The sequence below is a fragment of the Zalophus californianus genome, chromosome 8, assembly GCF_009762305.2.
Source record: "Zalophus californianus isolate mZalCal1 chromosome 8, mZalCal1.pri.v2, whole genome shotgun sequence".
Taxonomy (NCBI): Eukaryota; Metazoa; Chordata; class Mammalia; order Carnivora; family Otariidae; genus Zalophus; species Zalophus californianus.
This window is the reverse complement of record NC_045602.1, coordinates 80,862,830-80,882,570: the sequence shown is the minus strand read 5'-3', so window position 1 is coordinate 80,882,570 and position 19,741 is coordinate 80,862,830. Positions and strand designations below refer to the sequence as shown.

At 42.9% G+C, this 19,741-nt stretch overlaps 2 protein-coding genes across 11 annotated transcripts in view; both read left to right on the top strand.

The window, feature by feature from the left end:
* The window catches only part of RFX8 (RFX family member 8, lacking RFX DNA binding domain), a 251,754-nt gene extending 244,178 nt beyond the window's left edge, over window positions 1-7,576 (top strand). For all 10 annotated transcript variants that reach the window (XM_027622412.2, XM_027622418.2, XM_027622415.2 and 7 more), the window contains 2 exons: window positions 2,178-2,494; window positions 7,220-7,576. In XM_027622412.2, the coding sequence (XP_027478213.2) occupies window positions 2,178-2,494; window positions 7,220-7,396 (494 nt within the window). In that variant the 3' untranslated portion in view covers window positions 7,397-7,576. The remainder of the gene's footprint in view (window positions 1-2,177; window positions 2,495-7,219) is intronic.
* A 10,198-nt stretch (window positions 7,577-17,774) lies between these two features.
* Window positions 17,775-18,642, top strand: LOC113938121 (inositol oxygenase-like). Its single transcript, XM_035728961.1, has one exon. The coding sequence runs from the start codon at window positions 17,779-17,781 to the stop codon at window positions 18,640-18,642; it is 864 nt and encodes a 287-aa protein (XP_035584854.1). The 5' UTR covers window positions 17,775-17,778.
* The last annotated feature ends 1,099 nt before the right edge of the window (window positions 18,643-19,741 follow it).

The window sequence follows — 19,741 nt, the reverse complement described above, 5'->3', positions numbered from 1 at the left end:
GCAACCGTGATAGTCCATCAAACAGTCAAACCAAACTTCCCTTTCCCTTTCCATCATGGTTGGATGCATAAGAGGCCTCCCCTTGTTTTTGAATTGTGTACTTGGGTGTTTTTAGAAAAGCACCCAGGGAGCCAACTGAGATGGGGGGGAAAATGGGTTCTTTGGGGCACCCAAGTTTAAATTTCAGGACTAACGATTGATCCAGTCACCATTGTATGCAGATAGTGGAAAGAGTGAAGTAGCATCCATTGCAAACTATCTGCTCAAATAGGTGGTCTTTCTTTGTCAGGAAGGGTCACGTCTGTCCCATCTGTGGCAAAGATGCAGCATAGAGGAACTGTAGGAAGGGAAGTTCACCACTGAGCCCCATGGAGAGGATCATTCATTCCAGTGGATAGTTATTGTGTCCCTACAAAGTCCCAGGCACCTTCCCAGGCACTAGGCGTAACAGCAGTGAAAAGACAAAGTCTCCGCCCCTGTGAGCTTGCACACCAATCTGGGTGAAGAATCCCTGCTCCAGAGAGCTGCCAGATGCCCTCACGGCAGGCAGGTGAAACGAGGAAGAGAAGACAAGCTTTATCGTAGACCAGTTTTGCCAACACTCTGGAACTCTTTCGAGGGTGGCTGCTGTCACCTGTCATCCATGGAGGTGACACTCACTGGTAATGAGACTCTCCCCTTTAGTGAAGTCCAAAATGACTCTGCTTTATGCTAATGCTCTCCCAGAGCAAAGTGAGGGAGTGGAGCTCCTGTGCTGAGCTCCTGATAAGAAACCCAGCCCTGAAGCTGTTGCCCCCTACCCCACCACACACCCTCTTTGGACCTCTGTATGATGTCCCAAAAAGTATTTACACTGGTTTTTCCTCTTCATGTGGTTAAATGGGCCAGAGGTTACTGGTCAGGCTTATTCCAGACCAAGTCAGGTCATTCTGTCTCCCCGGGATCCATCACGGAAAAACAAACATTGCGTAAGGCTTTGAAATGGACAAAATTTGCTGGAAATGGAGGAAAGGCTTTGAAATAGGCAGAAGGTTCAGTGCACCCTTCTGAGTTATCTTCAGCTTTCCTGTGTTTGAGTTATTTTACAACTCTCTAAATTGTATCAATAATAATGCAAATGATTCTCCCCCAGGGAAATGCAAACTAATTGTGTCAGGTGGATGCTATTCATTACTGCCCTGAGGACAGATCTGTGGAGCATCTTTACTGTCTATACATGCTCAGTGCTTGGAATTCTCCTTTGAACAAGTTGGCAACATTTTACGAACTTCCTCTTTAATAAATGACTTACATGAGATCTTTGACACGTGTTCATTTTATATCTGTTGAGAGCCGTGGTTTTACCTTCATTAAAAAAGTATCTTTTGGGGCGCCTGGGTGGCTCAGTTATTGGGTATCTGCCTTCGGCTCAGATCATGATCCCAGGGTCCTGGGATTGAGCCCCACATCAGGCTCCCTGCTCAGCGGGAAGCCTGCTTCTCCCTCTCCCACTCCCCCTGCTTGTGTTCCCTCTCTCTGTGTGTCTCTCTCTGTCAAATAAATAAAATTTTTAAGAAAAAAAAAAGTATCTTTTAATGATAGCAATAAGCCAGATCCCCCTCCCCTCAACCCTGCCCCGCTTTTCAGCTGAACATTAATTATCCTTCTTTCCTGGAAGACCAAAGGCCTTGGGATTTGGAGCGTTCAGCTGAGTCACATGCCCTCCTGTCTCCCCTTCACGATCTCCCTGATGGCGGACCTGCAGGCGCTACATTTCCAGCCTCCCATCGGCAGCTGGCTCCCTTCCATACTCTGCCTCCACATCTCCTCCCAGCCTGTCCCTTAACTACCCCGTGTGCCAACCAAAGGGGGCTGAGAGGTACATTCTCCAGCTCTGGGAACCGCACCTCTTTCTCTGTAGGATTTGCTTTTCTCCCACCTCACACTGGATGGGCTTTAAGTTCCCTCTCATGGCTCAGGCTATTTAGCTGTCTGTGCTTTCTGTCCCAGGAGCCACCTTGCTGGGGTTCACGGGTATGGAATACCTGCCCAGGAACCTCCAGGATCTGCTATAGGAGTGAGAAGGCCCCAGTACACAGAAGTTAAAAGCCCCAGAAAAGTTGGTAATTCCATAGTGATCTGTTTATCTGTCCATCTGTCTATCTAATTACTCATTTGGGGTTGTTATTTCAATGTAGGCTCTTGGCATCTGTTCCACTTGCTGCTTTTGGAATTTGTGACTCATCTACTTCAGTCATGCATGGAAGAGGGGGAGGAGGACGACGATGGGGGACATCTCAAGGAAATGCTACCAGATGACCGGTCTCTTGTCCAGCCAGACCAGGCGTCTTTCCACCCTCCACATTCTTCACCAGCGCAGGAGTATGAAAGCCCAAGTGTGGATCCACACTGGGTGACCCTGAAACACAGGGGCCAGAGCCAATGTCCCATGGGTGTGAGCGGTGTGGTTCTCAGCGTCCTGGGCTTCCTGGTGGACAGTGACACGGGCAATAAGGTACAGACACAGGGGCCCCGGCTTCTGCAGTCTTTGCAAAGGACTAAGAACTATCACATGGTTAGGAAACCCATAAAGATCACTTTGTCCAAACAACGATACATGATTCTAGATCCGTCTTTGCTTTGGGAGATTTTGCCAGAGGTGATTATAGTAGCTTATCTGTTGATCACTGGTCAGCTCAGGTTCGTGGTGCATAGATAGGTACCTGGCACACTCAGAGGTGTGGAATATTTGGATGGCCTGGGTCTTGCCTTCCCACAACTTACCAGGTGTGGTTAGACTGACTGAGCTAACTAAACTAAGAGAGAAACACTGAAAACACCTCTGGTATTTTGGATTTTGAAAAGATGGAATTGGGGTACATCCTGAAAGATATAAAAATGAGAACTGCTGGGGCGCCTGGGTGGCTCAGTCAATTAAGTGGCCAACTCTTGATTTCAGCTCAGGCCCTGATCTCAGGGTTGTGAGATTGAGCCCCATGTCCGGTTCCACGCTGGGCATGAAGCCTGCTTAAGATTCTCTCTCTCTGCCCTTCCCTCCTTTAAAAAAAAAAAAAAAGATTCTCTCTGCCTCTCCCCCCACCTCAAAAAAAAAAAAAAGAATTGCTATTTATCTAACACCTACTATACACCCTTTATATGCATCATCTCAAAGCCATATAATCCTGCAGAGTATCTGCTCTTACCATTTTCATGTCATGGCTGAGGTAACTGAGGCTCAGAGAAGCTAAGTGACTTACACAAAGTCACACAGCAAGTAAACAGTGGAACAGAGATTGGAGTCCTGGCCTGCTTGATCTCCAGTCCATTCTTCTCCCACAACACGAGATCAGAAGAGGGTGATCCATGCCCCAAGGAGAATAGGACACAGGTTGCAGAGGTCAGAGAGGGGGCCCTCTCTGAGTGCTAGAAAGAGGAGCCAAACTGATGAAACAAGCAACTGCAACTCCTCTGTTGACCGAGGAAGCGGGGGTACCTGGTGTAAAAAAAAAAAAAAAAAATTTGCCTTAGTATTAATTTTTAAAATTTCTATACACATGTTTGGAAGTTTAGCCACTTTGCACAGGATTTCTTTTGAGCCCTCAAGTTCCTTCCTCTTTTGAGAAGATGAGGAGTTGAGTTGAGTAGGAGACCCAGGCAGAGGCATGGCCCTTCACCTGAGTTAACAGTGGTCTTGATCATGGAAATGAGTCACAGCCTGAAACTGTCCATGCCCTACAGTCCTCACAATAACCGCAACCTCCAAGGGATCTTTCCTTCCTGAACAAACCCTCATTCCAAGTACTCCAGAGTTCAGAGAACCCTGTTAATTTTTTTAAGAGATTTTATTTATTTATTTGAAAGAGAGAGAGAGGGAGAGAGAGCACAGAGGGAGAGGGAAGAGCAGACTCCCCGCTGAGCAGGGAGCCCGATGTGGAGCTCAATCCCAGGAGCCTGAGATCAAATTTTTTTTATATATAAAGATTTATTTATCTATTTTTAGAGAGAGTGTGTGAGCAGGGGGAGGGGCAGAGGGAGAAGGAGAGAATCCACAAGTAGACTCCCCGCTGAGCGGGGAGCTCGACACGGGGCTCAATCCCAGGACCCTAAGATCATGACCTGAGCTGAAACCAAGAGTTGGATGCTTAACTGACTGAGCCACCCAGGCACCCCCAGAGAACCCTGTTATTGAGCACTTGGATTGGAACACCATACTAGACAAAATGTGAGCAAGAGTAAAAGAGATGCCTCTCAGGTTTACAAATTCTCTGTCTTTGGTTTTTGTTTTCTTACCTTGTAATAGTAAGTTCATATATCCAGCTGCCTTTGATGCTGTTGGTGGAGTAGATTCAGACATGTCTATAAATAAGAAACTCACCTCCTCTGGGAGTGTGTCTGTGAAGCAGACATGATGAATAGGCATGAAATAGGGATATAGTGACATACTGACCTCAAATCAGGGACCCCATGGCAGGGGCAGGAGAGCTGGGCCGCCTTAGGAGAACAACGGCTGGGGACAATTAGGGCATCACTCACGACCTGGTATTTCAGGACTGTTGGCAGAGAAAAGGCCCAGTTAGACCCAGTTGGCCAGGCAGTGCCCAGCGGAATGTCTCTCCCTGCACCCTGACCCTCTGAACGATTGCCCTGTCCTGGCAACAGGGTTCAGAAAGGGCTGGCCAGTAGGAAGCCCCCCTGAGTACACTCTGGAGCATTCTATGGAACCCTAACAGGACAAGCAATTGTGCTGGATGCTCAGCTCCAAGTGTGTACATCTCTCCACTCACTGGCTGGGGAAAGAGCTAAGACTGTAGACAATTTGACATGCCCCTTAGTCACCAAGGTAACTGGGAGTAAACTTTTACTTCTTTGGCCACAGTTAGAAGCTGGTGGAGAGCAGACAGTCAGCTCCTTGTGCTGGGCATTTAAATGCATCGTTTCAACAACCCAATGAGATGTACCATCATTGCCCCCGTTTCACAGATAGCATAACTGAGGCTCATGAGGGGTGGAATAATGTTCCCAAGGTCACCTCGCTAGTAATTGACAGAGCAGGGATTCAAACCTCTGTAGATCTCCTGGCATAACTGTCCCTTCCTAGCACCCTCTCTCTCCCCAGAAGGTGCTACCATGTGCTCTAATTCCAAAAGCAGTGACTTGGGAATGAATTAAAAATACCTTCAAGTCTGATGACTTGGGAACGTAAGTGGGCAATTCTAGTACATAACTTCCTGGGTTCAAATGCCCCATCTTCCACTTCTTAGCTGAGAACCTTGGGCAGGCTGCTTAATTTATCTGTTCCTCCGCTTCCTTATCTACAAAATGGGAATAATAATATCTAATTCCATAGGGCTGTTAAGAAGTTTAAATAAGTCAATCATCGCAAAATTCTTGGAACATAGTAAGAACCCATAATCATTAGTCATCATTATTATTTCTCCAAAGAAACTTAATCTGAGCGCCTTTCCACAACACTCCACCCAATCCCCTAGCAACTCCGAAGTTTATTGCAGTAGGGTTTGACTTATATTTAATTGGTGGAAACAATGGAGAAAGACATTAAATACTTAATTGAACTACATAATAAAGCAATACAGGCAGATGAATGTCAGATAACCCAAGGTAATATGCATTAGAGATTAATTAAACCTGCTTCTGTCTGTGCATGCCTGCTGAATTAGCTATAATGACTTAAACACTCTAACACCAAAAAGTTATGCTCATCTAATTTTTATTGCATTCATTATTCAGCATTTGCACTCCTCATCAACAAAAAAGCACACCCTCAGTGTCCCATCTGCATTCATCTGCCACGAGTTAACACCCCATTCAGCAGCACATCTGTGGCTTCCTCATTCTTTGAACAATTTAGTGTTGCCCTGCACCTATGATGACATCCAGAGTCAGCATTCTGGACTGCCATATCCATCTGTCACTCTTCTACACTCCAGCAACGTTCACGATAGGAAGGTGCCCAGGAGTGTTTAAGAATAAAGTAAAAAATCACAGATATTAAATAAGGAATATTCTTTTTAAAAACATACCACATGGGGGCACCTGGCTGGCTGAGTCAGTAGAGCACGTGACTCTTGATCTTGGGCTTGTGAGTTTGAGCCCCACATTAGGTGTAGAGATCACTTAAAAAAATATTTAGAAATAAAAAATTAAAACAAAAAATAAAAGCATACTACACATTTTTCACTTTAGGGCATGTACTCAAAGATTAAAGCATGGCAAAAATATTTAAAAACAAGGGACTCTGGCTATAGGACAAAGGTAAAGATGATTTTTTTGAGAGAGAAGAAAAACATCCTCTCATTGGGTGGTGATGGTTATTGTCAAATTTAGGGAGAAAGAGTGAGAAATACTTTCACTCACCTTGCGTTTGAAGTTGTTTTGTGTACATCTTTGTAAAATATATTCCCTTATGGGGCGTGGAGGGGGTTATCAATGAAACCAGACCCAAGAAAATAGGTCTCTATCAGTTTGAAAGTATTCATGTCCAAGGAATTGCTAATCTTCCCAGTACCATCGGAGCTAAGGGAAGGAAGGCATAGTATCCTGGTTTCTCTGATGGGAAGCCTTGCTCAGGCAAGTTAGATGGCTTATCCAAGAGTGGGCACTAAGCTAACTCTAGAATCTGTGAATCTCTCAAATCTATTACTACCCAACTGAGTGTTAATTTAACCAATGACTGTTTTCATGGTTTCCCCCCACCACCCCTTATCTACTGGTGTATTTGATGGATGGTGGAGGGAGGGTCTATGTGGGAATTTGAGCCAAGAATGCAGGGACTGGTATCCATCTGGAAGGCAGCCAAAGCAATGAGCATTGCAGCCACCTAGGAGCCCCTTAAACATTTCACAGGTTCCTTCTTGATTTTCACAACGGATCCACACTCTCCCATGTCTTTAATGGAAGAGTGTTGGTTTGATCTCAGTTCCTCACAAACAACTGCAGGCCCATTCCTTTTCCTAAAGAGAGCCCACCTGCCTCACCCCCCATGGCCCCTCTCTCTTACACCATCCCAGGGTTGAGATTCCTTCCCTGAAGTCCTCACCAGGCCCCGAGCATTCTTCAAAGAAATTAGGATATCCTGTAGTAGGAACAAATAAAGGCAGAAGCTTCCAGTTGAGGTCCAAGGGTCGGGCGAGGGCGTGGTAGAAGAATATAAATGGTGGGTCCTGCAACAGGGAATAACTTTTCTTTCTATCTTTGTCTTTTAAACATTTCCCCCTTGCAGCTCATCCAGGTATTATTGGAGGACAAGGCCACGGAAAGCACAGTCAAACTCAGCCTTCCTGTGGGACAAGAAGCCCTTGTAACCTTAAAAGATGGACAAAAATTTGTAATTCACATATCAGATGTACCCCAAAGCTCTGAAAATATTTTTTTTCAGGGAAAGCAATGCAACATATAAGATTATTTATTTGAATAGGACATAAGGAAACATAGATTTTCACTCTTAAGAATATATTAAATGCTAAAGCTTTTGTATTGATAGGAAAGAAGATTTTATGTACATAATAGAGGTAGCATTGTATGTGTTATGTTTATATGTATTTCAAGGAGTTAGTTTTGATGAATCATATAAACTGATTTGGAGAATAATTTTTGCCTCTGTTGCTTTTCTTCAGGGCTTTTCAGGTGTGTTTATTGGGAACTTAACAGAAGAGAAATTTGAGAAATCTTGTTGGGAGTAGAGAAATGGATAGGGGCGCCTGGGTGGCTCAGATGGTTGAGCGTCTGCCTTCGGCTCAGGTCATGATCCCGGGGGCCTGGGGTCGAGTCCCACATTGGGCTCCCTGCTCCTTGGGAGCCTGCTTCTCCCTCTGCCTCTCTCTCTCTCTGTCTCTCATGAATGAATAGATAAAATCTTAAAAAAAAAAAAGAATATGCTTTAAAAAAAAAGAGAGAGAAATGGATAAATCTCTAGAGAAAGATAAAGTTTGAAGTATACAAACTGATACAAGGAGAAGAAGGCCAATGGTAACATTTTTCTTCCCCTTGGTAGTGCCTTGATTGAAATAGAATTTGCAGAAAGATCCCCTCAGGCAGTGAGGAACAGACAAAGTACAATTTGATACCAACTATTTGGCTTACACATTGGTCCGTTAAGAACATTCCTAAAGTAAGGTCGAATTTTGAACCCAACAGTGTCTGCAACAAATGATGATATCCTGCTTTGAATCACTTTTTATTCCTCTCTTTGTTGCAAAATCCTAAGAAATGTTGAAACTGAGAATAGAGCCTTGTTAAACCAGATCAATTTTTATGTAACTGATTATAATATTTAAAAGGAATTTAACAATTCATGCTTAACATGATTTCTGGCATAAGTGGAGATAATAGAGAATATTTTATTGATCTCATGTTATTTAAGAAATGAATTAAATTTCCCTAAATGCTTGGAAATTTTAAAGAAACATAAGAACTCTGTCTCTAGATTCATTAAGAATTATTCATCTTTATAGTTAAAGAACTAATCATTTTTCAAGGCCCTCTCCCCCTACACTTAATATATTACGTCATTACTGAAGCTTTCTGGGAGGAGTTGTTTGTCAAAGACTAACTCAGAGATACTCCTTTGCTCACTGTTCAGTGACCTTGCATATCCTTTGTTTGCTCGCATATAAGTAGAGGGTTGGGAGACTGAGTCAAGGAACAAAGGTAGCACCAAGATGTATCAGTCTGGGAACAGTGAATTTTGTTTGCGTATCTGGAGGTAAACTGATAACGTCCTTGAAAAAGCCAACCAGGTTTATCAAAGGCAACAGTCGGAATTGTTTATCACTGGGGTTAGAAGTTAGGGTAGGGGTTGAGGGCGGGTAGTAAGAAAGAGGAGCGGAAGGGGCTACCGGGACCCTCATGGTGTTTGCAGGTCTTGGCTGCCAGGGTAGCCATACAAGTGCGTTCACTTTGTGAAAATGCGTCACAAAGCTTATGATTTGATTTACTTTTCTGCTTTATGTTATGTGTGAAAATGTATTTTTAAAAATAGAAGGCATTGCACACGTAATGGGGATTGTGTTAGAGGTTCCTGGTGGGAGAATGGCTAAGAAGCACACAAGATTTCAAGAGACAGTGAGCCAGGCTAGAAAGCCTCGAAGACCACCGAGCACCGATGTGAACATGGGACTGCCCCTGCCATGTACATCTTTGTTTTTCCCACTCAGTCCACCTCCCTGATGAGCTGAGGCAGGAGGCCGAGCAAGGAGACCAAGAATCTAACCACATCCTCCTCCCTCACCTCAGGCCTCAAGACCCAGCATAGTTCTCAGCCAGGGGAGAGAAGACGCTTTTATCCTTAATAAAGTTTGACATTTGGATTATTACACTGGATCAGACATTCTAATTACCCAACGGAGATGGTTCCTGTTTCATTCATGGCAAATTATGCTCAGAGACTGAGACTGTTTTCGCCAATAATTTATTTAACGAAAGTTCACTGCAGGAATTATAATTTATAATAATGATATGTCAAAGCCAGTAGCATCCAGGATAATGTCTCTTCATGAGCCAATAAAGAAAGAACATACTCCAAACCAGTGATAGATTAATTACACTACTGTCCCAGGCAAAGGGGAGATGAAAGAAAGAAAGTCCAAATTTAATCGAGGGGTACGTTTCCACCAGTTGGTTCTCAGAAGAGTCGGCTGAGCTACCCGAGAGCGGATGTCCAGCAGCCAGCCCAGATTGAAAGCATCTTGTTGCTAGAGCACCATGCTAGAAGAGCCGAGGGGCTGGTGTTGGCGGGGAAGAGGCTCCCCAGCAATGAGTAGCCTCGCCACAGCAGGAGCTAATGTCCCGAGGTCTTCAAAGAGCTCTTTAGATCACCAAAGAGTAGCCTTGCCCAGATGGAACACTCTTGGTAAGTCTTCACAAATGTTTAGTATTAAGGGTTTTCTATCTATAAGCACTGAGCGCAGCAGCTTTGGGGACATCCTTTTGACATGGCCACCTAAATGTAAACCAAGTCACCCTTAGATCAAGGCAGCGTCACTTATGCCATAAAGAAGTGGATTTGAAGTCATAACAGGTCTTATGATCGAAAGTGACCTGGTCTATGATGTGAACATGAACATGAGCATAAATAGGAGCTCCCTCTGGCCCCTTCCCCAAACTTGGGTTTTTATCCAAGAGCCAGAAATAATTCACAGAGTGAATGGCAAAGATTGTTTTCTGCTTGCACCATCTATCACTTCACAATTTGGGCATGACAAACTAATCCTTAATGGCTTAAAACAGCCATACTATGTGTATTGTTCCTCACCGGTCCTCAGATTGCTTGGACAGTTATGCTGATCTGGGCTGGACCTCGTGCACCTCAGCTGGCCTCACTCAGCCATCTGCCACGGAGACAATAGTATTTTCTGGAACAGTCATCCGAAATAGAAATACTAATGAGACCGTGTACAAACAGAAATCTTCCCAGGGCCCATCACTAGTGTCAATATGGTGCTTGCAAAAAGAGAAGCACATCAAATAGCACATAGATCTTGGAACATAAAATTGCACCCACAATGATGTTAAACTGGAAGCCCACTAACATTCTGGCAGCAGACAGATCTTGCAAACACAGATATTTGATCTAAAATGTATGGCGATGTGTTCCGAAATTAAATATTTGTCATGTATACTCTCTTATCAAGTACTCTAAGCATCGGGGATCATCATGGAACTAAACAGGCAAATTCCTGCTCCTCTGGAGTTTATATTCCTGGTAGAAGAATAACACTTAACTAATCAACAGAAGTCTGATATCTTAGGTAGTGATTGCTATTACTAAGTATAATACGAAAAATAACATGCAAGAAGGGAGATAGTGATGGGGAGGCAGGTGTTACTTATAGGGTTCGCCAGCAAGGTCTCCTTCAGAAGGTGTAATTTGAAAAAAAGAGCTGAAGAAAGTAGGAAAAAAGAAATTGTGAGAATCTTCTAGAAGGGTGAGACAATGAATCAGAGTTGTTGAGTAGCACTACCAGGCAGCCCCAGCGGCTTCTTGAAATTAATGGCCATGAATTTAAAATTATTAAGGGATTTAAAATCAATTATCGGTTTCAGAAATATAGCAAACTTGTTTATTTGAATGAATTTATCAGGTGAAAACTACTATGTGTATTGGGAAAAATAGAAAACATCTTTTTAAAAGCATCAAAAAGCTGACTAGATAGGAAGAAAAAAAAAAAATCTCCAGATCAAAATCTAAGAGAAAGTGGACTTTAGTGGGATAAGCTAACCACTAGGTCTACTTTTTCCAATCTACATAACTTTGAACTTCAGGTTTGATGACCTCTTAGGGTGAAGAGAGCAGTAGCCGAATACCAGAACCCACCCAGGGTAGGGAGTCAAAGAGCAGACCTCACAAATTGGAACATCTGAAGGGTTATACACTCCAGGTAAGGGTGAGTCAGAAGTAAACGCGCCTCTGCCCTCTCCACCCCACCCCCGCTCCACATCCAGGAGGTTTCAAAGAAGGTTGCTGTGTGTATCAGGTCGGGGAGAAAGCTGTCACTCACTCTTCTCCCTTTCTCCCAGCCCCTAGCAACCACTCCTTTTATTGACAAATGGTATTCTATTGTATGGATAAACCACATTTCGTTTATCCATTCATCATTTGATAGATATTTAGGTTGTTTTCCCTGAATGGAAACATAAATAATGTCATTTCCATTTGAATGAGGCCTCTACAAACATTGGTGTACAAGTTTTTGTGTGGACATACGTTTTCATTTATCTTGGGTATATATACCTACGAATGAAATTGCTGGTTCATATGCTAACTCTATGTTTAACATTTTCAAGAACAACCAAACTGTTTTCCAAAGTGACTGCACCATTTTATATTCCCATCAGGAATGGGTAATGGTTCCACATTTTCACCAATATCTATCACTTGCCTCTTTGATCATAGGCATCCAAGTGGGTGGAGGTGGTATCTCATCGTGGTTTTGATTTGCATTTCCCTAATGACTAACGATGTTGAGCATTTTCTCATGTGCTTATGGCCATTTGCATATCTTCTTTGGAGAAATGTCTATTCAAATCTTTTGCACATTTTTTCTTATTTATTTATTTATTTATTTTTAAAGATTTTATGTATTTTTTTAACATTTTATTTATTCATTTGACAGAGAGAGAGAGGGAGAGAGCACAAGCAGGGGGAGCAGCAGGTAGAGGGAGAGGGAGAAGCAGGCTCCCAGCTGAGCAGGGAGCCTGATGCGGGGCTCGATCCCAAGACCCTGGGATCATGACCTGAGCCGAAGGCAGACGCTTAACCAACTGAGCCATCCACGCGTCCCTGTATTTATTTATTTTAGAGAGAGAGCATGTGAGCAGCAGAAGGGGCAGAGGGAGAGGGAGAGAGAGAATCCAAGCTGACTCTGTGCGGAGTGGATCTCATCCTGAGATCATCACCTGAGCTGAAATCAAGAGTTGGACACTTAACACACTGAGCCACCCAGGCACTCCATTCGCATATTTTTAGATAGGCTTATTTGTTTTCTTGTTATTGAGTTGTAGATGTTCTTTGGATATTCTGGATACAAGTCCCTTGTCAGGTACATGATTTGCAAATATTGTAACAGTAAATACTGCAGGATGTCTCTGTAACAGAATGTTTTACCTAGCAAAAAAGTCTTTATCACATCTAATAAATATAACAACATTCTTTCATATCTTCTAATACTTAGCCCACATCCAGATTTCTCTACTTACCTCAATAATAGATTTTAACAGTTGATCCCTACATTGTACCTCATCTTATGTCTCCTAAATCTTTTCATATCTATAACCATATACCCATAATTTTTCAGGCCATTTATTTGTTGAAGAAACTGGGTTATTCATACCATGGAGTGTTCCACATTCTGAATTATATAACTTGTTCCATTGCATTCTGTTTTTCTGTTATCTAGAAGTTAAAACAGATGCTTGGGCAGATTCAAGCCAAAAATTTTTTTTTTTTTAAATATTTTATTTATTTATTTGACAGAGAGAGACAGCGAGAGAGGAAACACAAGCAGGGGGAGTGGGAGAGGGAGAAGCAGTCTTCCCGCCGAGCAGGGAGCCCGATGCGGGGCTCGATCCCAGGACCCCGGGACCATGACCTGAGCCGAAGGCAGACGCTTAACGACTGAGCCACCCAGGTGCCCCTCAAGCCAAAATTTTTGTGTGTTTGTTTGTTTCAAGTTTTTATTTAAATTCGAGTTAGTTAATAGGAAACTGAGGGTTGCTGGAGGGTAGAGGAGGTAGATGGGGAGGATGGGGTAACTGGGTGATGGGCATTGAGGAGGGCACATGATTAATGAGCACTGGGTGTTATATGCAACTGATGAATCACTGACCCCTGCCCCTGAAACTAATAATACACTGTATGTTAATTAATTGAATTTAAATAAAATTAAATTAAGAAATAAAAAATAAAAGTTCTATGGAAAATAACAAAAAAATAATAAATTCTAGTTAGTTAACATATAGTGTAATATTGGTTTCAGGAGTAGAATTTAGTGATTCATCATTTACATAGAGCACCCAGTGCTCATCCCAAGTGCCCTCCTTAATACCCATCACCCATTTAGCCCATCCTCCCACCTACCTCGCCTGCAACACCCCTCAGTTTGTTCTCTATAGTTAAGACTCTTTGATGGTTTGCTTCCCTCTCTTTTTTTTCTTCCCCTATGTTCATCTGCTTTGTTTCTTAAATTCCACGTATGAGTGAATTCGTATGATATTTGTCTTTCTCTGATTGACTTATTTCATTTAGCATAATACACTCGAGCTCCATCTACATCATTGCAAATGACAAGATTTCATGCTTTTTGATGGCTAAGTAATTTTCCATTGTTTATATATACCACATCTTCTTTATCCATTCATCAGTCAATGGACATTTGGGTTCTTTCCATAATTTGGCTATTGTTGATAATACTGCTATAAACATCAGGGTGCATGTACCCCTTCAAATCTGTATTTTTGTATCCTTTGGGTAAATACCTAGTAGTGCAGTTGCGGAGTCATAGGGTATTCTATTTTTAACTTTTTGAGGAACCTCCATACTATTTTCTAGAGTAGCTGCACCAGTTTGCATTCCCATCAACAGTATAAGAGGATTTTCCTTTCCCCACATCCTCACTAGCATCTGTTGTCTCCTGAGTTGTTAATTTTAGCCATTCTGACAGGTGTGAGGTGGTATCTCATCATAATTTTGATTTGTATTTCCCTGATGAGCACCTTTTCATGTATCTGCTAGCCATCTGGATGCCTTCTTTGGAAAAATGTCTATTTGTGTCTTCTGCCCATTTTTAACTGGATTATTTGTTTTTGAGGTGTTGAATTTGATAAGTTCTTTATAGATTTTGGATGCTAACCATTTATCAGACATGTCATTTGCACATATCTTCTCCCATTTCGTAGGTCAGGCCAAATTTTTTTAAAGCACTTCATAGATAGCCCTGTGCAATTCCTACTTGTGTACACACTACTACATCACATCAGGAAACACGTGATGTCACTGTAATGGGCTGAATGTTTGTGTTCTTCCAAAATTCATATGTTGAAGCCCTAGACCCCAGTGTTTAAAGGTGGGGACTTTGGGAGGCAGCTAGGATTAGATGAGGTCATGAGGGTGGGGCCCTCGTGATGGGATTAGTGCCTTTATAAAAAGAGAACAAGAGGAAAGGCCATGTGAGAACACAGTGAGGTGGCTGTCTACAAGCCAGGAAGAGAGCCCTCACCAGACATCAAACCTGCCAGCACCTTGATCTTGGACTTCTCAGCCTCCAGAACTGTGAGAAATAAATGTCTGTTGTTTGAACCACCTAGTCTATGCTATTTTGTTATAGCAGCCCAAACAGACTAAGACTGTCCTTTGTCCCACATTTGATGAAATTAAGAATTAAGATTGATCATGGGGCTCAAGTGTTGCCAGGCAGATGTATCCACTATAAGATTCCACTCGAAATTTCACTTAGTATTTTATACACTGATTATCGTTGCCTATATTGATGGCTCCATTAGGGGTTGCAAAATGATTTTTTTTCTAATTTTCTAATTTCTTCTAGCTGTATTAGCTAGAATTTTTCTAGAAAGAAAATCTTTCCCTCATCAACAGTTTGGTTACCTTGAAATATAATTGAAATATAAGAGGAAAGGCAGGATAAATGCTTAGATTATTTTTGCTTTAGAAAAAAATAGAATAAATCAGATGCCCTGGTAGGTTCCAGTGATGACTATTGAGGATTTGTCTTTTGTTTTTGTTTTTGTTTTTAATCATTATTAACTCAAAAGACCAGTGTACCCATTACCTATACTTATATCTTACAGGATTATTGTACAACATCAAAAGCAGGAATTGAACATTGGTGCTTGTGTGTAGAGTTCTATGACATTTTGCCACATGTGGATTTGTGTAACCACCACCACAATCAAGATGCAGAACTCTTCCACCATCACAAAAAGCTCCCTCATGCTACCCCCTTATAGTTACACATCTACCCCCATGTACCATCACTAACCCTTAGCAACCACTAGTCTGTTTCCCAACCCTATAACTTTGTCATTTTGAGAATGTTACATAAATGAAATCATACAATGTGTGACCTTTTGAGTCTGGGACTTTTTTTTCACTCAACAAAATGTTTATAAGATCCCCCCAAGTTGTTGCATGTATCAGTTTTTATTGCTGAGTAGTATTCCATGGTGTAGGTATACCCATTTGTTTAGCCATTCACATATTGAGGAACATTTGGGTTGCTGCCATTTTGGGGCTGTTACAAATAAAGTTGCTATGAACACTGATGTATATAGGTTTTTGTGGGAGACACACGGTTTTAGTTCTCTGGGGAAAATGCCCAGGAGAACAATTGCCAGGGAGTACAGTAAATAAATGTATGTTTAGTTTTTAAAATAACTTCCTTCCACCGTTATTCTTTTTGATGCTTAAATTATTCCATCTCTTCCCAGTGGAAGACCTTTCGAGTTGCCTCCTGTGTTTTTCTGACATGACCTATTAATCTTTTCTAGCTCTGTTTCTTTTCTGACTGGAGGAGGCATCCCAGGCGAAAGCATCCCAGGCGCGTCTTGTACATTCCCAGCCCCGAACCTTAAACCTTGCTTTGTTACCTCTGACCACATGCCTCTCATTATTCTTGACAAAGTATTTGTGAGTGGGAAGTAAGGATGAGCAGTAGATCTGCAACCCGTTCTCTTCCATTACTAGTCATATCTTCTTGTAAAGATACCGATGGCCAGTCTCGTGCAACCAAACCTGAGAGTATTTGCTAGTGGGAGAGTCCTTTGCGATAGCAGCAAATACCAGATGGTTCTGGATTGCTTACAGTAAACAAAACTAAAATCTCTGGAAAATGTTAGTAAGCCAAGTAACTGAGTTCCAATTCAAAATAGCTCCTTCTGGCTAAGTGCTATGACCGCATGCATCATTTAGAGACCTCATGTGGTAGTCACACACTGCTTACGGGACTATAAGATGGTAAAAATCATATTGGAAAACAGTTTGACAGTGTTTCTGTCTGCTTGGGCTATCATAACAAAATATCATAAACTGGGTGGCTTAAACCACAAACATTTTCTCACAATTCTGGAGGTTAGGAGTGCAAGATCAAGATGCCATATGACTTGATTCCTGGTGAGAGCTCTCTCCCTGGTTTCAACTATCTCTCTTCTTGCTGTGGTCCTTACACAGCTTTCCTTGGTGCATAGACACAGTGGGGCAGGAAGGTGGGTGGAAGAACACTCTCTCTTCCTCTTCTTATAAGGCCATTAATCCCAACACAGGGCCTCACCCTTATGACCTAATCTAACCCTAATTACCGCCCAAAGACCCCATCTCTAAATACCATCACAATGAGGGGTAAAGCTTCAACATACGAAGGGGGGGTCCCACAAACATTCAGCCCATAACACAGTGTTGTATAAACATATACCTACTCTATCAGCCAGCAATTTTATTCCTAGGTATTTACCCAAAAGAAAGAAAACCTATATTCACAAAAAGACTTGTACAAGGGTACTTATAGAAGCTTTATTTATAGTAGACAATAGCTGGTAACAAGACTAATATCCATCAATAGGATAAGGGACAAACCCATTTCAGTATATTCATTGTATTCCTGTGCTTGGGCTGCCATAACAAAGCACCACAGGCTGGGTGGCTTAAAGAACAGAAATTTCTTCTCTTGCAGTTCTGGAGCCTGGGAAATCCAAGATCAAGGCTCCAGCTGATTCAGTTTCTGGTCAGAGCTCTCTTCCTGGCTTGTATATGGCCACCTTCTCATTATGCCATCACATGGCTTTTACTTGGTGCTGCATACACAGGAATAAAGAGAGTTCTTTGGTGTCCTTCTTAGGGCATTAATTCTATCCGATCAGAGCCCACCTTTACAACTTCACTTAACTTTAATTATTTCCTTAGAGGCCTTAACCCCAAATCTGGCAAACCCCAAACATATGAACTGTGGGTGGGGGGGTGGACACAAAGCTTCTGTCCACAACAATAAATTCTCGAAGGCGTAGCACAAAGATAGACACAGACATCAAAGACAGGCTGGAGACCAGAGAGGTCTAAGACGTTGCTAATGAAAGAAGGAAGGAAAGAAAGGAGGAAGGAAGAAACCCACACCTAGACGCATACCAAAGACATAGAGAAGAATTTTAAAGCCACGGGAGGAATAAAGAGCCATCATCTTCGGGCAGCACACTCACTCCGGCCTCGGCCTCCGGGTCCTAATCAGGGGCACACAGCCCGTGGGACTCTCCCCCACCTGCCAACTTTACTCCCTCAAGATGAAGATGAAGATGGCTGTGGGCCCAGACCCTTCCCTGGTCTACTGGCCTGATGTGGACCCAGAGGTGGCCAAAGACAAGGGCAGCTTCCGCAACTACACATCTGGCCCACTCCTGGACCATGTCTTTGCCACGTACAAGCTTATGCACACGCAGCAGACCATGGACTTCGTCAGGAAAAAGCACACCCAGTTTGGGGGCTTCTCCTACAAGAAAATGACCGTCTTGGAAGCTGTGGACATGCTGGACAGGCTGGTGGACGAGTCGGACCCAGATGGGGACTTCCCCAATTCCTTCCATGCCTTCCAGACCCCTGAGGGCATCCGGAAAGCCCACCCTGACAAGGACTGGTTCCATCTCGTGGGGCTGCTGCATGACCTGGGGAAGGTCCTGGTTCTGAGAGGGGAGCCCCAGTGGGTGGTCGTTGGAGACACCTTCCCAGTTGACTGCCGTCCCCAGGCCTCTGTGGTTTTCTGTGACTCCACCTTCCAGGACAACCCGGACCTCCAGGATCCTGGATACAGCACGGAGCTCGGCATGTACCAGCCTCACCACAGCCTGGAGAACGTCCTCATGTCCTGGGGCCATGACGAGTACATGTACCAGATGATGAAGTTCAACAAATTCTCTCTTCCCCCAGAGGCCTTCTACATGGTCCGATTCCACTCCTTCTACCGTTGGTACACGGGTGGCGACGACCGGCAGCTGTGCAGTGAGCAGGACTTGGCCATGCTTCCCTGCGTGCAGGAGTTTAACAAATTTGACCTCTACACCAAGAGTCCCGAACTGCCAGATGTGGACGCGCTGCGGCCCTACGACCACGGCCTCATCGACAAGTACTGCCCTGGTGTGCTGAGCTGGTGACCAGCCTGGCCAGGTGCCTGAGGGGACGGCTGCTGTCCTGGGACTCCACATGCACACCTAAGTCAATGCTCCCTGCCCTGACCACTCTGCCCAGTGCTAATAAAGACATTGAAGCAGCCAAAAAAAAAAAAAAAAAAAGAGCCATCATCTTCAAAGGAGCGGCCTTGAGGCTGAAATCTGACTTCTCAGCAGCAACATGGAAACCAAAAGTGGAACGATAACTTCTGTGTGTTGAAGACATTGCTACTGCTAGAATTCTATACTCAGAGGGAATATTTTCTGTGAGTGAAAGAGAAGTAAACTTCAGACAAACAAAAGAGAGTTTGCCACTAATAGACCCTCATTAAAGGGAATTCTAAAGGATATACTTCAGTAAGAAAGAAAATGATCACAGAAGATCTGAGATACAAGAAAAGATGAAGAGTGAGGAAATTGGAGAATATGTAGCTAAATCTAAATAAATATGGGCTAGGGGTGCCTGGGTGGTTCAGTCAGTTAAGTGTCCAACTCTTCATTTCAGCTCAGGTCGTGATCTCAGGGTCTTGAGATTAAGCCCCAAGTCCGGCTCCCTGCTGAGTGGGGAATCTGCTTGAGATTCTCTCCCTCTGCCCCTTTCCCCTGTTCAAATTTTCTCTCTCTCTCTCTCTCAAATAAATAAAATCTTTAAAAATAAATAAGTGTGGACTGAATAAAAGACTAATAACAATGTCTCATTGTATTAAGAGAAATACAGCATTAAAACAATAATAACATGTAAGTCAGGAGAAGGGATAGTCTTTGTAACAAAGAGTGGTGGATCAATTTGATCTGTGCAGGGACAAAATGAACTTCACCCATATACAGAAAATGTCTTTAAATGGATTATAGACTTAAATGTAAGAGATAAAACTATTAAGCTTCTAGAATAAAACATCAAAGATATTTTTCATTGGCTTAGGTCAGGCAAAGATTTCTTAGAAATGATACAGAAAGCACAAACCATGAAAGAAAAAAATTGATAAACTAGATGTCATCAAAATTATAAATATTTGTTCTTCAAAAGACACTGGTAAGAAAATGGAAATTCAGGGAGAAAATGAAATGCAACTGGGAGAAAATA

What these genes read in the sequence shown, in the direction of transcription:
- LOC113938121 (XM_035728961.1), top strand. Translation starts at nt 17,779, where the DNA reads ATGAAGATGAAGATGGCTGTGGGCCCAGACCCTTCCCTGGTCTACTGG.